Consider the following 20,657-nt stretch of genomic DNA (forward strand, 5'->3'; position numbering starts at 1 on the left):
TTAAGAGAGAGGAATATTGAATCCATGGGGGACAGATTGGAAGGAGTATCTGCATATAAAAATTTGTTCGTCTCTATCTGTATTTTTTTTTTCCATGTGTGTGGAGTTTGGTTGTCTTTGTGCACTTTCTTCTCATCTCTCTTTTGATAATTGGTTCTTAGTTATAATAATAATAATAATAATAATAATCATTTAAACCAACAACTGGCACCGCATTTCCCCTTCACTTTACTTGTAATAAACTCACCTCCCAACTCATTGTTAGGAAAATCCAACCAATTTTACTCCTAATTCTTCACCCCCACTCCACAAAGAAAAAGCACAACAAATTTTGCATGCACGCAATACCCATCCTTTCCTATTACTCTCCCCCTTTTTTCCTTTCTTCAACCCACAAAACCAAACCGCTCAAAAGATTACCTGCCATTGTCGACAATATACCTTTAATTAAATTCGATATTTTAGAATATAATTAAATTAATTACTAATGAATTAATGTTCATATATAAATGTTACATTTAAAACTAAAAAGTATTTTTTAATAAATAATGACCCTACTGATGAAATAATGTATACTTAATTTTCTTTTATGGTTTAGACAGTACATGTCGCATCCTTGCAATTACTATATTCCCGCAATTTTAATACCATCTAAGTAGTAAGAAGAACGAATGAGGAATTTGAGTGGGGTGATATATAATATGAGTATTTTGGAGGGGTTAAAACGTGAAAAAGTTTTGTCCTTTTTTAGATTTAATTTTTTTCAATCCAGCCCCTTATTGGCTTATTCCACCTCCAGACTTCAACGCAGAGAGAGAGAGAGAGGGAAGAGAAATAGGAATAGATAGAAAGGGAGTGGGGGGTTTCCTAACAAGGGAAACCGAAGACAGACAAAAAGGAAAAGAAAAAAAAACGGAAAAAACGAAAAAAAGAAAACCCTAGAAAACAGTTGGCTTCCGATTTAGGATCATTGAAGCATTGCATTTCAAGATCTCAATTCTTCAATCCAGGAAGGGTAAGCTTTTCGGATTTTCTTTTTTTTGCCGAATTTAAAATAACATAATTAACAAAAAAAAAAATCTTTGGTTTGTTTTTGTTTTCCGTTTGTTTTGTAGCTTCCAAAATGAATCTGTTTTCTTATTTTCTAATAATTTCTGCTTTTATGTTAGTTTTAATCTATTCGTCATCTCTCACATTGTAACATTTCATTTCATTGGATACCTAATCTGCAATTCTTAGGCTTCTTTTTTCCCCTTTTTAATTTCATGAGCTGCGTTCTGGTTTCTATTTGTCTTAGATTTTCTTTGGTTAGTTTTTGGTTGCTGAGGAAATGTGGGAAATAACAGGGAATAAGTTTTTCAGTATTTTGATTTTCACTATTCTATACCTTTGCTTAGCTTAGGTGATGTTTTATTATTTATTATTATTCAGAACACAATTTAATTTAGGAGTTTTGACGTTGTTTTTGTGTCTGGAAAAGGAAAAAAAAAAGGATTATAAATAGTGCCAGAATCACTGTTCTAAGTTGATTTGAATCTGTTAATTTTGAGAGATTTTGCTTTACATTTTCCAGTTTTTTTTAATACATAGAAACTGTCATTTAAGGTGAAGAATTCGATTGTTTAATGAATGTTTCTAGGACCGCCTTGATCTATTCCCTGTAGACATGTTATCTGCGGCAATTTCATTGGGGACGATATGCATTTGGGACTTTTTCTTCTTTTACATTGTATTTTAATTTAATTTTGCAATTTATTATATATTCCGGACCATGCATATGAGAGGTTTACTTCCTTGATTCCTGCTAAAAGTAGAATTTGAGCATATGCCTTTGCTACAGTACTCTGAGAGACTTCACTACATATGTAACAGTGAACACTTTGAGCACTATATGAATATGATTACTTTTGGGCTGGTATTTCTGACAAGAGTGTTTGATGCAGACAAGGAGATGATCTTTTATGACTCCGAGTTTTCCAATGGCAGTATTTTTGTCTCATATGCATGGTTTCAGTTAAAACAATCAAAACACTGATCATTCTAATAGATATTGTGCAAGCTTACAACCTTCTACCTAGAAAGATAAAAGCACAAAATTCTTGTCACTGTTACTTTTTCTTTTTTGTGCTTTTACCTGTGTCCCAAGATTTTGGGTTTGGACATACACACAAAATAATTCTGTAATGTATAATTCACTAGTTCTTTTACCTTTTTCCATCATCTTCCCATACAGATTGTGAATCTTTTCCAGAATGCCTACCTGTTATGCATGTGCTGTGTGCCAGACATATATGTTTTCATATTTAGATCATTATCTGCTGTATAACAATAGGTTTGGTGCATGGTACAATCTATCATTTTTCTGGTGTTCTCTGTTGAATGGAGGGATTTTTGTCTCTTGGTTTGTGGATGGAAAAAATAACTGCAACTCTTTTTCTGGGACTTTTATGTATGCCTTTGTTCTTATCATAATTGATCTATTTCATGATCTGTCTCTGCTGTGCTCTTTGCAGGAACGGGTTGTGCTCTGCCATGCCGAATTCCAAGGGGTCAACAAACATAAGAAATTTGATGTTTGCTGGAAAACATGCTTTACTTCCTCCAAAAAGCCCATTTCCTACAGTCTCCCCAACATATACTGATTATGTCCCCAACAATGTAATTGGATCAAAAGCAGTTCAAAAGCCTAGAGAGGGAAGTACACACCACCAGCGCACTTCCTCTGAAAGTCTTCTGATAGATGAACAACCTTCTTGGCTTGATGATCTCCTTAATGAGCCTGAGACTCCTGTGCGCAGAGGAGGTCATCGACGTTCATCAAGTGACTCTTTTGCATATATTGATGTGGCTAATGCTCCTAACCTAGATTATGCAGTTCAGGATGAGTACAGATATAAAAATATGATTTCTGCACCTTCTTGGGCATCTCAGGACTTTGATTATCATGGTCACAAAGATGCTCGGCTTGCCTCTTTCTACACTGATTCGAACTTGGTAAAGCAAAAGAATAGGGCATGGGATTCATCTTTGAATACTGTGACCCATCCAAGTGGGCTTCCTCTTAGAGAAAACACCATTCTCCAGGGTTTAGGATCATCATGTGCACCACAAGAAGTAGAGGGTGCTCCATCAACAGCAAGCGAAAAACAAGATTCTGCTGAGTCTTCCCCTCTTGATGCAAAAGCTTCTTCTGAGAGAAAGGATAATTCTCACGCTAAGTCTTCGGCATCTGACAGTGATACAAAACGTGCCAAGCAGTGAGTAGCCTATTTTATTGTTCCAATTGTTGGGGTTATAGTTCCGTTACAGTGAAGTAACCTATTATGTTTTCCTGGTTGCTCGGCCTGTCTTTTTTATTTTTATTTATTTTTTTGTTTCTTATATCTTATTTTCTTCATGTGCATGCATTGAGCCAAATCTCACACTGTTATCAATATCTTTCAAAGGTTACATTTTATGTGCTCAAGTTATACTTGTATTTGCTTATAATGCTGTTGATGTTGTTAGTAATTAATTACTTTTTGCTTATAATTACCAAATTGACAAGGAATTTGTCAATTAATTTCCAACAGGATTTGAAAATGATGCTAGTTACATGCAGGTGCTGTAGGTTGATTGCATTCATTAGATGTTTCTTTCACTTGCATTCACTATTTTAGTTGTTTTATGCATTTCTTGGCCTTGAACCTCTTGAGACGAATATTTACCACAAACTAGTTAGACTGGATTTTGGTTTACAAATCCTTTTTGAATTATCATTTTATAGGACATGAGGGGTATACTGGTACTTGTCTGTAGTCTGTAGTGCAGGTTTCCTGCATATACACACACAAAAGTATAACATGCATACATATTCTTACGTGTTCTTTTGTTCTTAAATGGAATAACATATAGCATACATTCATTCTCGCTTCAAATTTTCTTATTTTGTTCTGCCCAGCATTTAATTTAGTTGATATTTGTTTTGTTGATAACTGGTGACTTCAATTTGTTTTTGATGTGTGATGCTTGAAGCTTTTACACAAAAATACATATTTGGTTATTATACCAATGCACTACATTGGTAGAAAAGATTCAATTACATTACTTTGTTGCTGTCTATTGCAGGCAGTTTGCTCAGCGCTCAAGGGTGCGTAAACTTCAGTACATAGCTGAGCTGGAAAGAAATGTACAAGCTTTGCAGGTAAGAATTAGTCCAACCTGAAGTTTTGTAATGTTTACTTACTTTTGAAATTGACTTCAAGTTATGACACAAGTATGCCTTACAATGAAGTGTTAATTGAGTTTCTTACTCAACAGGCAGAAGGATCTGAAGTTTCAGCTGAGCTTGAATTTCTCAACCAGCAGAATCTTATTCTTAGCATGGAGAACAAAGCTCTTAAGCAACGTTTAGAGAGTTTAGCTCAGGAGCAGGTCATCAAATATCGTAAGTGTCTAACATATCATCTCTAAGGCTGTGATTATATGTTGTTTTTCTGTATCACATGATAGTGCACAACAACCTATTTTTCCACCTTCTAATTTTTTTTCTGTAGTCCTCGTTTGTGGAGCTGTATGAGGGGTGATAGATCCAGTTTGTTACCTTGTTTTAATAAAAGATAGAAATGTCTTTCTGTTCTTTGTGTGGGAGGGGTTAAGTTAGGTCTTGACTCTTGAACAAGCCAGTCACTTGTTTTCCCTTCATGGTTAGGGGGAAAATAGGATGCTGTGGTCCATGCCTTATTCTTGAATTTGTTGTTCTATGCTAGTAAAAGTGATTTTCCTGCCTCCTTGAGAGCACAGCTGTCATAATAATGCATGGGTCCTTCCAAAAGCATGAATATTTATGGAGAAAAAGCGAATGTGTCTAAGAGGCCATCATTGATCTGTCTTGTGATGAACAGAAATTATTTTAATTGATTAAAACAAAATTGTATTGAATGGAAACTAAATTATGCAATCATTGTGCTCAGTTGAACAGGAAGTATTGGAGAGGGAGATTGGTAGGCTACGATTGTTGTACCAGCAGCAGCAAAATCAACAGCAACAGCAACCATCTTCTAGCCATCGACGCTCTAGCAGTAGAGATCTTGATTCCCAATTCGCAAACCTCTCTCTGAAACACAAGGATGCCAGTTCTGGTCATGACCCTGTAACTGGTTCACTCCGCATTTAAATATTTAATTTAGCCAGAGCTCTTTTATGCTACTACTTCAACTGGCTGCTGCCATGCTGACCAAATTTGTTGTTTCCCTTGTGCGGGATAAAGCCAAGTTCATCCAGTCTTGGTGCGCTCCCTCTGCCTGATCTTCTCTTTATTTTTCTGTCATCTCTTACCCTTTTTTCTCTTTCAACAAATTAATATCCTTAATGTGCACCTGGTAGTCATCGCCAGAAAATTGGATTTCAGGCATATGATTCACCTGAGGTGGTAAACATAAGAGCAGGTTCCATGTTTCACTCCCTCCTGTATGCTCATCAATGGTTACGATTCAGAAATTTTATGTGCTCCATTTTTCCTCCATTTCAAGTATCCACTTGGTGGATACCACCTTAGTGCAGAGATATTTAGGCTGTTTGGATGTGCATTATTTTGTAATGCATAATGGTAGGAAAATATTTCTTGTACAATGTTTTTAAAGAAATCCACGTTTACTTTCTGGGTTCTGTTGGTTATAATTTGCCTGGTTATGCCTGCCCTTCAGCTTGAAGATAGTTTGGTGCGTGCTGGTTTTCAATGAATTTGGTGTGTGCTGGTTTTCACTCAATTAGGTGTGTGCTAGTTTTCAATCAATTAGGTACCCTCTTACTATTTATTAGTTAATCCCCCCACACCCGCCCCCCTTGCCATTATCAGGGCTTTAATAATTGAATAAAAGTTGTTGAAATAAGTTGCAACCACCGTTAACTGCCAGTCTCTCTTGTTAGTTTCCTGTGTCTTCTTTTTTGCTATGCCAGAGTGGTTTTTTAATCATTGATTAAAATCACTGGAGTACAGTGGAAGGATGGGCCAACTGGCCATCTATTTTAGTGACAGACACCTGATAGACCCAGAAAGACGTGACAGGTTGCAATTTATTTCAGGTAGGATCACAAGCTCATTTCATTTGCTAAGAAAAACAGGAAGAGAAAAAGTTATTTCATTATTTATCCAATTTTGGAGGGTTAATATGAGTTGAAAGATGCCGGTGCATCCAGGCTGGCCGGCACTGAGCTGTAAGGATGGGAACAAGAGATAAAAGCCAGTTGCAAATTGGCACGCCACTTACCAACTCAGTCCAAAAATCAACCCATGTTCCATCTCAATCCGAGTCAAAGCTTTTACCTTCAACTCGGCCCTTTCTATGGCGATGTTTTATTTGTCTTGATGCGCCATAGGTTGCGATGCCTCGTGTTTTGCAAGTGCTATTGCTAGAATCAATGGCTCTTTCATGATTTGTCATGGGGACGAACAACTTGAGCAGATTGCTATCCATGTTTAGACACTACTCAACTATTAAACCTTTAAATAAGATTCTGAAAAGGATGCTAGTTACCTATTTATTGACAAAAGGATATCAACAATAATCTTTCTATGCATTCACAGAATTAAGGTGTTTCGGATGAATGAAAAGGAAGTAGGAAATCTTCTATCTAATTGTCATCAATGTTAGTACGTATCCTGCTCTGTATTTTTAATTTCTTCAAAAACTATAAATTCAATGGCTTTGTACAATTGGGAAGTGATGTCTCTAATGCTCATAGTATTCACTTCTCAGCACAGAATTATTAGCAGCAACAATGAGCAAAAGATTGCAGAAAGGCTCAATCTGGCACTATGTCCACCGTTAGGCAGCCTTGGGTACTCATCAGGAGGGGGCATGACGCATTCATCGCCATTAAACATAATTCTTCTCGGGAAAGCCCATCCTTCTCTGAAAGTGAATACCCCTTGTTCTTTGTGAAGCAGCATTTCAGATTGCACATTTCCCCTTTCACCTTCCTCTAGCAGCATGTCATTGTAGTACTGAATCCCCCAAAACATCCCTGTATCATCTGCATTGATACATAAAAATAATATACTTGTGTCACTAAGATTTTCACATCCACAAAAAACCTAGTAGAGCATCTGCCTGTAATCGCCGGTAAATCTCAATGAGGTTTGATCTGACTTACTGATATACCCATACTGGTTAAGTGGCTCATAATTGAAGCTGAAAACTTGTGTCAGGCTTTTTAGGTTGGGGTGTGATGCCACCAAGTTCCAATGGCTATAATTCTTCATGATATGCAGATTATTCACCGTTATCTTGACCCGCCAATATTCTTTGTAACTTCGTTTCACATGCCAATGGACCCGTATTGGGCACATATGCTGCGTGCACCTGACTAAAGATGGTTGCTCCTTATTTGGATCTTCTAGTTCTTGTAACGGCGATGGTGCTTCACCAAACCTGTTTAGAAAAAATCATAAAAAAGGAGATAGCATGGTCAAGCTGCTGATTGCAAAGGATCAAAATATTATTGTCGTATGTTTATTTCTCCATTCTGGTAGTAATGAAAGGTAAGTTCTAGATTACCTTGGCGGAATGACAGAATCTATGAAACTGTTTTTATATGTAGCTTCAAGGAGGAATATCATCAAATTCGACTACAACAATTTTAGGAGAGCTAGGCACTTTTTCTGGTTAAACAAGAACTAATTAAGGATGCAACACAAGTTGGCTAGATGCTTTTTTGATCATCTTATGGTAAGAAGGAACGTGTTGCAATCATACTTGCAATTAGATAATGCATAGCAAAGCCATATAAAATACAGGACTGATTCTCCTTTCCTCAATCATAAATAACTGAAAAGCATCTTCCAAACTATACTAGTTTTCATTTAGGAGTTTGGTTTTGATAATTGATGTATATATTTTCTTTCACAGGAGCATCAATCGAGGTTATTTCCAGGTGCACCTTATTATATATATCTTAGATGATGAAAGAACTAGAGAGGATTTACTTTACACATTTTGCTTCAGGTAATCCTTGGCAGCTGCAGCTGCACTTGGGACAGGGAACAATTGACCTATTGTAGAATGCAGATAAGGAGACGCAGCACTTTGGAGAAGTTGATGCCAGAAACGGGGAGTAGATACATGTCACGTTCCAAGTTCCTGCAGAAACACACTGCAAGGCATTGGTACTTAATCATGTAGTACATCCATATCAAACTATGGCATTTTCATAAGTGTTTTAATATTATATATATATATACATAAATAAAATAAGATTGAATTCTGCTAAGGGTAAAAAGACAAGTGTGATTCCTGCCCTCATTCCCTTAAGCAAAACAAACTACCGATTCCCAATTTACAATTCTCACTCACTTTTCAAAATCTAGAACATGACCATTACTACTAGCTAGATATCATTTATGTTACTTAAGAAATGGAAAGGCTTGCAAGGAAATGTATAATTGGAAATAACTTACCCAGAGCTTGTGTCCACCGACGGCCTCCATCAGAAGTATACTTACTTGGTGCAACCGAAACTGGCTTCCCACAGGAATACCCTGGAATTCCAAGAGTAAAATTTTCTGGCATTATGAAGTCTGAAACGTTGACAGATCCAGCAACCATCTGAAAAACCGCAGCAATCTTATCAGGGTCTTGTACCATGGATGTTAGTACACCTCCTTTGCAACAATTAGCGGTCTGCAGATTGTACAAGGCTCCGGGTAAAAGGTCAACAATCACTGGCTTCTTTTCACAACAATGAGGAAGTTCTTGTCCCTTGAACCTAGAGCAGTTTCCTTGCTCTGTAGCCTCAGCTCCCTGCATGCTCCAAATCACCTCATCACCTACCCACGCCCAACCCAGCTTCCAGCCAGGCCGCTCAATTTGGCGATATAGTTGATGGTTAAGTATGGATACCTTCAGCTGCAATTACAGAAGCAAAAACATGGAACTTAAACCATAATTCAAGGTCATAATAGTATTCCTTAGACATAAGTACCGGAAGCAACCCTTATCTCGACTCCCAGAGCAACGAGAATGACTGAAATCCAGGAAAGAAAACTATGTATAAAAGCTTGAGTTTCGTGCATCTACTTGGATCGATCTGTTGTTCACCCATTTATATACAAGTTCCCATAGCAAATTCAGTACTTAAACAGTAAAGTACTGGCCTGGAATCTGGATGACTGGATCACTTATCAAAACCCAAAGCACTTATTCCTTCACATTGAATTTGGAATCCAAGAAGTTGTTCTATTCCCGCAAATGTTTTCCCTTTCAAAAATTAAGGAAAAAAAAGCAAGCCATCTAGAGTCATCCACTCCATTTCTCTCTACATGTTCAACAAATTAAACAAGCTACCTAGTTAAAAGTTATTATTATTATTCTTTTTCTTCTTTTTGGTCTGATTCTAGTGAAAAGTTTATGATTGTGAAACATGCAATCGCAGACAAAACAAAAAGACTACTTGGTGTAGTTGAACTTGAACTTGAACTCGAACATGGTTCATGGAGGGTTGCATTTCCAAATTAAAAAAAAAAAAAAAAACCATGACTTGAACTCCAACCTCTCTGAGATGTTTCTTACTCTTGACAAAGCAGATATTACCCCTTTCAATGATGATGTGTTGGGCAACAATTGGATAAACAGGCCAACAGTTTGTGGACCCCAGCTGGCCCCAAAGCACAACCCAAGACAAACAAACGGACATTCTTTTCGACTGAAAAGAGGCTGAGAAGAGGGCATGCACTGGACTTGACTGAGTCTGTAACATAACAGATTTACGCTTCTTCTGGTATAATTTTTAAGTTTCTTGATGTTTTGTTAAGTGTTACCCAATAATCAAGGTGGCATCCAACAGTGAAAAATGGAAGTTTTGACAAAATTTAATGCCAATAAAATTAACCAGCCATTAAAATAGGAGTGAGAAAAGAATTATTGGGAGTGAGAACTTACATCATTTTTATCAAGATTGGATTGCAAAAGGTCCCATTTGATAGTTATGTTGCCATGAGGATCCAAAGGATCATATCCATCTGCATTTTAATCAGAATCAACCCCCCATGAAAAAAAATAAAAATTCAACGTAAAATACTTAGGAAAAAAAAAAGAGAAAAATTCAATGTACAGTTACAATACAAAAGACTGACAAAAAAAATTGTGAAAAAAAAAAACAAAATAAGAATACTTACATGAAGGTGACACTGAGCTCAAAAGACAGAAGAAGATGAAGGTGAAGACCCTATAGACTGATCTTTGAACAACAACGAAAAAAGGTTTCATTTCCAAAACTCCAAAAGGGATTGATGACTCTTTCCTTATTTCACCCTACAAGGGTTTTTGTTGGCTTTCAGTCCACAATGAGAGTGGCAGAAGAAACAGAAGAGAAGAGAGATGTTACACAAGACAAGAAATGTTAAAGTGTTTTCATGGGGTGTAGCTTGTGTGTGTACCCCGTCTCTCTCTTACTAAATGAAATTTATTGTTTTCTCTTAAAAAGAAGAAATTAGGGAATGAATTATAATTAATGTGGAGTGAGAGAAGAGTTTTCTTGGATTTGCCAGATTTGGGTGCAAACAATGCGTCTATTTCTAGAATATTGTCATCTCTTCAACCTTTACATTCAAAGCTCCACGCGTATTATACCCTCCCTGCCTTCATGGTTTCGTTTCAGTTTGGATCAGTTTTCCTTTAAACTACTACATATAACAAGTATTTTGTATTTTTTAATTTTTAATTTTTAATTTGTTTATGTATTTCTATATTTTTAATCTAAAAAACTATATAATTAAACATAAGGATATGTTTAAAATTTTTTATTGACCAAAATATTTTTAAATTATTATTTTAAGTATTTTTCAATGATAAATGTTAATAACATTTATCTTATCTATAGACAAGAATTTTAATTCTATTAAATGACTCTCATAAGAAATGTTTAAGTGAAATACAAATACCTCAAATGTTTGAAGGTGCACGTAAATTGAAGAATCCACATTTTACTACATCAAAATTCTAATTTTTAAATTAGTTAATAATGAGTAAACAATTCCATGCATTCTTTCTCTAACTAAGAACATTTTTACTCTAATTTAATTATCTAAGTAATTTACAATTTTATTCATTCTTAAAAATTATAATCTTAAAAGTTTTTTTACTACTCAACAATTATCGTCACTCTTGCTTTAACAATTTTTACCGTATGATATCCTATCATGCAAATTTACTTTTTTCTTAATAAACATTGTTTTTACTTCATTTATGGTTAGTTTCAAACTTAAAAATTATAATATTTAGCATGCTAAATTTAGCATGTTGAGCTTGTGTACATAAATTTAGCATGCTAAATTTAGAAATGACAGTGGTAAACTGAAGTCTCCAGCTACTATAATATAACAATTTTTGCCAAATTAATTTATCAAACTAATTCAGACCGAAAATGACCACTCCATGGTAACCATGGTCTTGAAAATAATGAATCCTTCTACCCAACTTGGGTCAATACGACCTCATTGTCACGATTAAAGCATGCAGAAGAAGACGCAGTATTGAACGTACGTTGAGCCATTGTTTTTCTTTCTTCTAACTCGTTCACAAACGCCCTCGAAAATACCGGCTCTTATGCTGCAGGTTTAATGCATATTCACTGTATTTTTTTTTTTTTTCTGTCTAAGTTTTCAGCAATGTAAACATGAAATCAATGCATGTTGCTTAGGTGCATCAACAGCAAGGATTTATGGATTTCCTCTTATAACTCATGCACGTTATAACAAAAGCTTAAAGTTGCTTCAGCTAGGTTCGTTAAGAAAACACAGCCTCCTCTTCAATTGAGTAATAAGGATGAGACTTGAGAGTGTTACGGAAAGGCAACTTCCTTGATCCGAAATGCAAATATCACAGTTTCTACGAATCAGTTTCATTTCACGACTTTATGTATATAATATATATATATAAATAGAAGGAGTAATGCCAAATAAGATGACATTCATGGGTTCAAGTAGCCCGCCAGGCCATCATGGAAGACTAGCAAAGGCTAGCATTCAACAGTATCACATCCCAATATTTGCGATACCTGAAACGAAGGGAGATACTTGTTAGGAATAAGTAAATTATTAAATTATCGAGCAAAGAAGGATGGAACAAAATGTTAGGGGCATAAAAATCTTGCTCGTTAAGTGACAACTTATGGAAACTTAAGCCTGGAAGAAGGAAAAAAAATGCCAAGGAATTAACTAATAACATGAGATACATACCTCAAAAAAGTGAACATTATTAACACATGGAAATTTCCCTGCTTGTCAATGTAAGTCATGCATGCCTGCGCCTTTTGGCACTGTCCTCAGTGAATAACTGCCAATTACTATGGTCAAGGGCACTCAAATCATCCAGATCTGCAATGGCTAACAAGTACTGGGTGAGCTTTACAAGCTCTTGGTCAGTATCTCTGTTTGCATGAGCTTTCCTGAATGGCTTAATTATCAAACCATTCTGTGGATTCATCACAAAATTTCTTCGCAGATCATCAAACATTATAGTGTTTTTTGAACTGTAAAACTGCAAATATAACAAGAAAGCACAAGTCAGTCAACCAGCAGCAATTCATTGACTGGATTCGCACACGACAATCTGAAGAAGCAAGCAAAAAATAGCAAATTTGGTTTTATTATATACCTCAGGAAACTGAGCCCAAATCAAACCAAGTGGTTTGCAATCAAAGGTTCCACGAGAATCTGATTGAACAGTGATCATCGCTAAATGGTCTAGGAGGGCTGTGATTTTGTAGTTTGGATTGTGTAGTACTCCAAGCTGTCCCATCTTCAATTCAACCCATTTCATGCTGGAGAAAGAGAAAGTGATAAACTTTAGTAAGCTGAGGTATTAACACAGAAAAATCTAGCATGCACATGCAGACACTCAGATACCCAAAATAGAACAGTACACATATGTTGATAAAAATAACGAGAAAACATATTATATAAAGGCATGACATCTAATAACTTTTAGGACTAGATGTGACAATTCTCACACGAATCTCTAAATTATATAAAATGAAGAATGTTACTAAGCATGGGTTCTTCAGTAATTGTAAACATATTCAGTCATGTAAAAGAATTAAAGGAAAAGAAAAGTGATTGATAAAACCTGACCTGGTGGCAGACCAAATCATGATATCATACTCTGCATAAGCAGCTGTAAGAAACTCATGAAGATCTGCGAAATGTATCTTCAGCATTGGCTCCTATCAAAACATACCAAACATATAAAGCATATAAAGAGAGCAACAGCAGACTTACAAGGCCGCATGAGTTGAAGTGGATTCTCTGCTGTAGACCGGTGATCAAATAAAGTATAGTCAATATCCAAAACAAGCAGCTTCTTTCCTTTACGGCATGGAGTTTTCAGTTCAATCTAGATTTAAAACATGAAAAGGGAAATATCAACAACTTGTATCCAGGAAGAAGTGTTTATAAAGGTACAATTTTAAGTAGCCCATATGAACGCAGAAAGAAAAAATAGTAGCTTCAAAATATTGAATGAAAGAACTCCTAAATATGAAAATTAGAATGCAAGATCTTCTTAGTGTCTAGGAATATATATGGACAACCATGTTGAGTCAAAGCCATTGGTAACCACAGGGTTCTACAAAGCCTTGGCAGAGTCAAAAGTAATAAAGTATGATGCCCTTTTTTCCTGATGAAAATAATGAATAATACCCATTTCACGACTATAAATTTATTCCTCTTCACATAAGCAGTTCAACATATCCCTCTTTCACAAGCTGACGCTCAAGCATTTTCTATTGCTAAAACAACATAGAAGCACGTGAAGGTTAGAATAAGGACAAAACACTTTCCAGACAGGATACTCCATCCAAATTCATTAAATGCGAAAAAAGAAAGAGAGCTATGAAGATCAAGGGCAAACATAAAACAACATGGAACAATGACCAGGAAATGTCCATCACATTTTTGACATCATTCACATAATGTTTGCTTCCCGTAACTTTGCATTGCAATCATACATGTATCAAGAAGAGACTCTAACCTTATATTGATCTATGCGTCTCTTCAATTTCTGCTTGTTGACCTCTTTATCTTTTATGTCAACAGCTTCATCTTGCCCAAGTTCAAAGTCATCAATAATCTCTGGAGTCTCAACTGGATCAACAATTATATCATCTTCAACAGTGCTGGGTATTCATAGTTCCAATGCTTGTTAGTTTTAATCTCTATGAATACCCCATTAATTGTTAGCATAGCAAAGAAAATATTTTTATCAAAAAAAGAAAGAAAGAAAGAAAACAACCTTAATACACAAAACGCATACAACAGAACCTTCACAAATTCCAAGGTTAGTAGTTTTCAATATTTCACAATGAAATATTCAGAAAGACTAAACTTTTGAGAGATAGTTGTGATTAATAATGAGAATTAGATAGTTCCTCACAGAAAAAATTTCCATAAATGTCCTTCCAAATAAAACCAACCCAACAAGAGAAAACTTGGGTAAGCAAATTCTCTAACAAAATAATGAAATCAACAGTGCACAGCCAAACTTGATAATTAAAAAAATAAAAAGAATTGGAAGAGAGAGAGAGAGAGAGAGAAGAGTACCCAATCATGGTCATCTTGAGAGAGGACTTAAGGGGAAGTTGAGAGAGCAAAAGGGAGTCGTCGGAGAGCTTGTTGCCGATTTTAGGGTAAAGAAGCTTCTGTCTTTTGGGTAAAACGTTGGTGAGTTCGCAGATTCTTCGTTTCAACTCGGCCACTGAGTCATCCCCGCAAACTCGAACCGTGTACTCTTTGCCACTCCATTTTACTGTCAGTGTGAGCTCTTCCTCCGTCACAGAAGAAGACGCAGTAGCAGCGGAGGCGGCCATTTTTTTCACTTGGAATCGAAGTCCCAAAGGAATCAGTTGGAGTAAGTAGGTGCCTTTCTGATTTCGTTCTCTTTTTCCTTCCTACTCTACAATTGGGCTTTTTCTTAATTTATCATGGGCCTTAAATGGATAGTTCATGTTAGATGCTTCTTGGGCCATTCTTTCTGTCCTTGCTCTTTTCGGCTTTTATTTTATGAAAAAAGGGCCAATAGGTCTTAAGTGGATCTTAAGCCTATATCCTATTAAATGGATAAAGATTTCTACCTCTGTAAATTTATAGCATAACTATAGTCAATCTCATGTTATAATATTTGAAATTTTTTTTTAAATTATTTTAAAAAATATAAATAATTTTTATTTTTTATTACGTTTAATTAAAATCATATATTTTTATTTTAAATTAAATAATTTTATAATTAATAATTAATTAATTATTATTAATTAAAATATCACTTATTATTTTATATTTACATAATATTAATATAAAAAACAAAAAGTTCTAAATGATCATGTTATCATATCGTAACATTTTGTATCATCATTTATTACGACATGTCATATCAGTGTCACGTGATATATAATGATAATAAATATTTTGATTAACAATAATTAATCAATCATTAAATATAAAAATTTATTTAATTTAAAATAAAAAAATTATTTACTTTATAAATAATTCAAAAATTTCTTCGAGTTTCATGCCAATAACCATTATCCATCCCCAAAGAATGGCAACAAAAAGCTTATGGAGTACTAAATAACTGGCAAGAAGCAAGAATCAAGGGGAGTTGGACATTGTGCAAGATTGAAGAAAGAAAGAAAAAAGGGCGTGGCCCGCGCGAGACAGCAACTGAATCTGTCGAGTTACCGCTAGATTTGCTGTGACGCGAGCATAATTGTTTCAGAAGCACATGCGTTGTGACAAAGTTGTTTTCTAAACTGTCGTTTTCTTACAAAAGAAACGCTGAAGCACGATTGGACAAAGCCAGTGCGAGTATCTGACCAAATGCAGAGGACACGTAATAGTTTATAGACTAAACGGAAGAAAACTTACATACTTTTCTGGAACTTTAATTAATTTTTCTTTTAATGTGGACCCTCCACTAGACCTTTATGGCTTGATAAAAACAGAAATACAACGATCCAAAGTGTCAACTCTCACGCGATTACATATGTTCAGCAGGCTGAGCTCTCTCCATATATTGCTGCCCACTACTCATCTTTTTCTTGCTACTCATAAAAATTGACCAGCCTAAGCAGCTCGAAGAAAGCAAAGTTAGATATGGCAGTTTTCACGAAAGTTCTCACAAACACCGACGTTCAGAGAAGATTTTCATTTCCAGATGGCTGTCTACCTGCTTTGCCACCGTTCCGAGGGTGCCATGCAATAGTGTTGCAGGTTAAGGATGAGGCTGGAATCCTGTGGAACTTTGCTTGCACAATACGATCTGGGATGACCCCAACGCCTGTTATTGTTTCCGGTTGGATCCAATTTGTTCGAAGCAAAGAACTCCAGATAGGTGATGTTGTCTTCTTTTACAGGGAGGACGATACAGTTACTGGGGCACACTACAAAATTGAAGTGAAGAAGAATTCTACTTTAACTTCTGTAAATAGAAAAGTACTTTAGGCTCAAACCGAACTGTTTAATTTGTAAGGTTGCTTGTGTATTATCAATTTTGCAAGAGAAGAGATTTTTTTTTTTTAACCTTTTTATCATTCTCTTTATACTCAAAGATCAGTGCCCTGTTTTCTTCCTTGGTTCAGAGTCAGGGGTTTATGCTATCAAAATCAGCGTAACAACTTCTTAATATCAATATTCTGGCGAAACCCAATTCCAGTTTCTATTCTGTATAAAAATTGTTGAATGCCTTCTTGATTTTTGTGAGTGGCAGACCACTCCCCTGCAATCCTCACTGGGTCTCTAATCAACGAACTAGTATCAAGCATCCAATCCTTGATCCTTCCACCGTCGTTGATTAATTGAAAATAGTATTACAAAAACCAAGCAAGATATGGGTGAAACTAAATCAAAACCCAAATCTCCTTTGGTTTATAAAGTTCTCCAGAAAGAACTTTTGCTCATCTTTAGGTTCTTGCTCGAAGTTCGTTTGAATCGATGATAGTTGATCTTTTCTAAAACCACATGTCACATGAAAAAGTGAAGCACGGAATTCATTGTTTGTTCGTAGCTCGCGCCAGATTCATGCTAATGAAAAGGTAAGCGTTAAGAGTTGAATATACGAAGAGTACTGTGATAAAGAGCTGCACCAATCTATCACTTTATTTAGATAAAAAAACAAAAGAAGAAAAAAAATTCCAGTTAGAATAGTTCGAGAATCGTTCGACAACGACCGAATTCAATGATTGGTCGTAGGTGAAATGCGGGTACCTTCGAGGCTGACTCGCTGTTGTCCTTTTAGCTGGCCGATCCATAAAGTTATCAACGTTAGATTGTTGGCCAAGCGCACAACACTTATCTAGTCGCTCTGGTTTTGTCCCCATCTGCCGTGCTCTTAATTAATAATTATTTCTCTCTAGTCAAACCACCGGCTGATCCATTCGTGACCATCGACTTTCTCTAAGCTTGCTTGCATATTTGGATTGAACCAATAAAGTAGATTAGAAAGTTGGTGGGGAAGCTAGAGAGAGAGAGAGAGAGAGAGAGAGAGGGATCTTTCATATTGTTGAAATCAAATCACTTATGTTGATAGAAAGTTGAAACCTGGTTGGGGTGCAAGGCATGACCATAGAAAACTTTTGCTTTGTCGTGATCGTTGTGGGTTCATTTCTATGCTTTGCAACTTCAATAATGAATTGGTCGATGAGAAAAATTCCACCGTTTGGTGGGGGCCTTCATGTCCCTATCAAACCGCCCAATTCAGATTTTGACGAATATTTTAATTCGTGGCATAATCCAACTATATTTGTGAAACTGACGCTTTTGCTCTAAAACCTCGCGGCACGTCGTGCGATCGTCCGACCAAGTTCACGAGTGTGTCCATATTCTATTTGAGCTCTTTTTAGTGGCCGTGTCAAATTCGTTCGATTTTTTAATGGATTTGGAAGAGAAATTTTTAAATTAGTTTTAATAATATTGAGTAATAAATTTAAGATTTTATATGAAAAGTAACTATATTAGAATTATATAAAATCGAATTCGATTCAAAATAAAATTTAAAATTAAAAATAATATCATTATCATTTTTTTTGTCAAATTCTTAATGTCATTACATCGAGTCAACTTACTAATACATTATCTTTTAACTAATAATACGGTGAATACTCTGGTTAGTTGCTCGAATTGGTAAGAATTAACTAATAGGAAAACAAATATAATTTAAGTGATGAAGAAGAATGTTTGATTACTTTATGTATTCATTTGATTTGTTGATTGAACTATTGAAGACTTTGAGCCCCAAATCCTGTAAACATTGACCACACCATTTTATAAAGCTTCAAACTTTTGAACTTCAAGCCGGTTTGCGTATCTTTAAAAATAAGAACTCTGTGACAGTGAGGGCTCATCATGCCTTGGGTAGCTTCAAATTGGTGATGACATCAAAACCATGAATGCTTTCAATTCAATCACTTTGCCGAAAGAGGGAAGCCACCAATCACTTTAGCTTTCCAGGGGACTGGCGTTTTCCCTTCCAAAACCTCCCAAAACGTTATTCTGTCTCGAGTTAAAGAAAATAGTACAAAATAGCAAGCAGATGGTAGTTATCACTCTCGCCATCGTTGTCTTTTCTCGTGAAAAGCTGTAAATGACCAATCACAGAGAAGTCTAGAAGCACAACATGGGCAGAAGAAAAACAAGGGAATGTAGATCCACCTAACCTTTGGTCTGTATCATATTATTCACAAACATCGATCAGGTCAGTTCGTTTTCTGTCACTGTCAGTGTCAAATCCCAAATAGTACAGCTTTATTTTTTTCTTTTTTTGAATGGTCCTACAGAAAATAATAGTACTACTACTTTATATGATTCAATTTAAAAGCCTTTTGTTCAAGTACTTGTCATTTTTATCCTAACCTATGGAAATTAGGAAGAATTTAAGCATGTGTTAAAGCATAGCTAGATATTGTTCAACGGGTCTAATTTAACTTGAGGCTGCTGTATATGTCTAAAGAGTATTGGACTCATAAACGTTAAAAACAATCAATTGTACAATTTTCCCTCTTGGGTATGACCAATCAATAAGATTAATTAAGAAATGGTAGACTATTATGCAATAACATAAATAAATCCAAGACTAGTTAGACCTATTTCACTTATCACCTGTCGCGCGTATAGCCGATAGTTGGCTATGAATATTTTATTCAAAGAGCCGTAATCATGAGGGATGGATTAAACTTTAAATCCAAATCATATTCGCGAGGTCGTGCGTTTTTCTGTGGGACAAGAAAAGCAAACCGCTCGAGCCAGTGCCATGTGCATATAAAGCAAAAAGGTCAATCAACATGGTACAACAACACTGGAATTGGCATTTTCTAAAAAAAGAATCATGTCTTCGCCAGTCCGAACAAGCAACCATCCTGGATTAGAAAAGCAATTATTGCGTCTCTGAATATCTTCTTTTTTATATAATGGACCCCCCTTGGTTCTCTGCTTAAATATAATATTATCCAAATTAACTCATGCGTGCATTTCTTTTGGCGAGCCGGCATTGAGTATATATCTCCATGGAAGAACTTCTTTAGCCACAAACACTTACGACTATGGCTATCTTCAGAAAAGTACTCACAAGCACTGACGTCGAGAGAAGATTATCATTTCCAGAGCACAGCTTAGCTGATTTGCCGCCATTTGAAGGGAGCCCTGCAATAGATTTTCCGGTTATGGATGATGAGGACGGCAGCGTATGGACCTTTTGTTGCACATTTCGAGCTGGAGTCTTCCCAAGGCCGGTTATTGTTAAGGGCTGGTCTCAATTCGTTCGAAGCAAAGAGCTCAAGAGCGGCGATATGGTTGTTCTTTACAAGGAGGAGGATAGTGGAGCACGGTACAAAATCAAAGTGAAGAAGAGTTCTAACTTAGTTGTACCTAAACACTAAGAAATAGAATGAGTGCAACAAATTTAATATTATTACTCGTTTGTACTTTATATAACAGAACAAGTTTTTTGAGTGCTTAATTACCATGAACGGGTTATGTTGCATATTCAGCAAAAGAGTTTCGTGACGTAATTTTTTTTTTGAAAAATGAATTTTATGAAATCAAAAACTTGAATGCCATAGTAAATCCAGTACCAAACTAGTGGAAGGCTCCTCTTGGCATTGACAGCAAGCTTTGGAGAGGGCTTTGCCCCTGTACAATAGCTTTACAAGCCTTTAGCAGCAATGGCAGAAAAGGAAACGCCTCTGTCAAATTCAACTTGTTAGCCGATGAGGTCATCGTTTAAACGTGAAAAAGAGGCGTCTCTGCCGATAGCCGTCGCCATTGTTTTTATACAGGATGTCTATTATGAAAATGAGACATGATGTCAAAGCATCATAATAAAATAACTCTTTGTATTAAATGAGAAGAGCTGATGTCAAAGCATCAAACATTAATTTCAACTTCTTTAGATATATCCGCCATATATAAATAAACAATTAAATAAAATATCTAAAAATTCAAACAAATAGAAATCTATTCCAAACGATGTGGCACTATGAATTATATATAGCATCGCATGATAATAAAATAATTAATCGGAATAGAGATCATGCTCCACGTATAGAAATCCATGGATCTACGTACCTAGTGGTCAACCAAATATGTTTCTTTTCAACCTAAAAGACTTTAAAGAGCTTCAAAATGAAACATAGCA

At 35.8% G+C, this 20,657-nt stretch overlaps 4 protein-coding genes across 5 annotated transcripts; 2 read left to right on the forward strand and 2 right to left on the reverse strand.

Moving 5' to 3' along the window:
* Positions 1-760: 760 nt before the first annotated feature.
* LOC18607835 (uncharacterized protein At4g06598) lies at positions 761-5,646 on the forward strand. Of its 2 annotated transcripts, XR_001926774.2 has the most exons (6): positions 761-1,015; positions 2,514-3,257; positions 4,108-4,183; positions 4,300-4,426; positions 4,953-5,267; positions 5,365-5,646. XR_001926774.2 is itself a non-coding variant. In XM_018116178.2 (5 exons), exons 2-5 carry the CDS (start codon positions 2,533-2,535, stop codon positions 5,153-5,155), a joined length of 1,131 nt encoding a protein of 376 aa, XP_017971667.1. In that variant the 5' UTR covers positions 761-1,015; positions 2,514-2,532; the 3' UTR covers positions 5,156-5,646. The 2 variants fall into 2 exon arrangements, 1 of the variants encoding a protein (XP_017971667.1); XM_018116178.2 differs by having other exon boundaries at positions 4,953-5,646.
* A 934-nt stretch (positions 5,647-6,580) lies between these two features.
* On the reverse strand, positions 6,581-10,244 carry COBL6 (COBRA-like protein 6 precursor). Its single transcript, XM_018116175.2, has 6 exons — positions 10,154-10,244; positions 9,918-9,997; positions 8,438-8,885; positions 7,967-8,120; positions 7,135-7,412; positions 6,581-7,014 (listed from the first exon to the last, which is right to left on the reverse strand). Exons 1-6 carry the CDS (start codon positions 10,242-10,244, stop codon positions 6,734-6,736), a joined length of 1,332 nt encoding a protein of 443 aa, XP_017971664.2. The 3' UTR covers positions 6,581-6,733.
* A 1,518-nt stretch (positions 10,245-11,762) lies between these two features.
* On the reverse strand, positions 11,763-14,904 carry LOC18607838 (ubiquitin family protein). Its single transcript, XM_007042223.3, has 7 exons — positions 14,576-14,904; positions 14,007-14,151; positions 13,256-13,370; positions 13,109-13,172; positions 12,633-12,798; positions 12,215-12,515; positions 11,763-12,033 (listed from the first exon to the last, which is right to left on the reverse strand). Exons 1-6 carry the CDS (start codon positions 14,839-14,841, stop codon positions 12,270-12,272), a joined length of 1,002 nt encoding a protein of 333 aa, XP_007042285.1. The 5' UTR covers positions 14,842-14,904; the 3' UTR covers positions 11,763-12,033; positions 12,215-12,269.
* A 4,659-nt stretch (positions 14,905-19,563) lies between these two features.
* LOC18607840 (B3 domain-containing protein At2g36080-like) lies at positions 19,564-19,899 on the forward strand. Its single transcript, XM_018114846.2, has one exon. It carries the CDS (start codon positions 19,564-19,566, stop codon positions 19,897-19,899), a length of 336 nt encoding a protein of 111 aa, XP_017970335.2.
* Positions 19,900-20,657: the final 758 nt, after the last annotated feature.

This window comes from Theobroma cacao, chromosome 2 (assembly GCF_053813885.1).
Source record: "Theobroma cacao isolate CCN51 chromosome 2, ASM5381388v1, whole genome shotgun sequence".
NCBI lineage: Eukaryota > Viridiplantae > Streptophyta > Magnoliopsida > Malvales > Malvaceae > Theobroma > Theobroma cacao.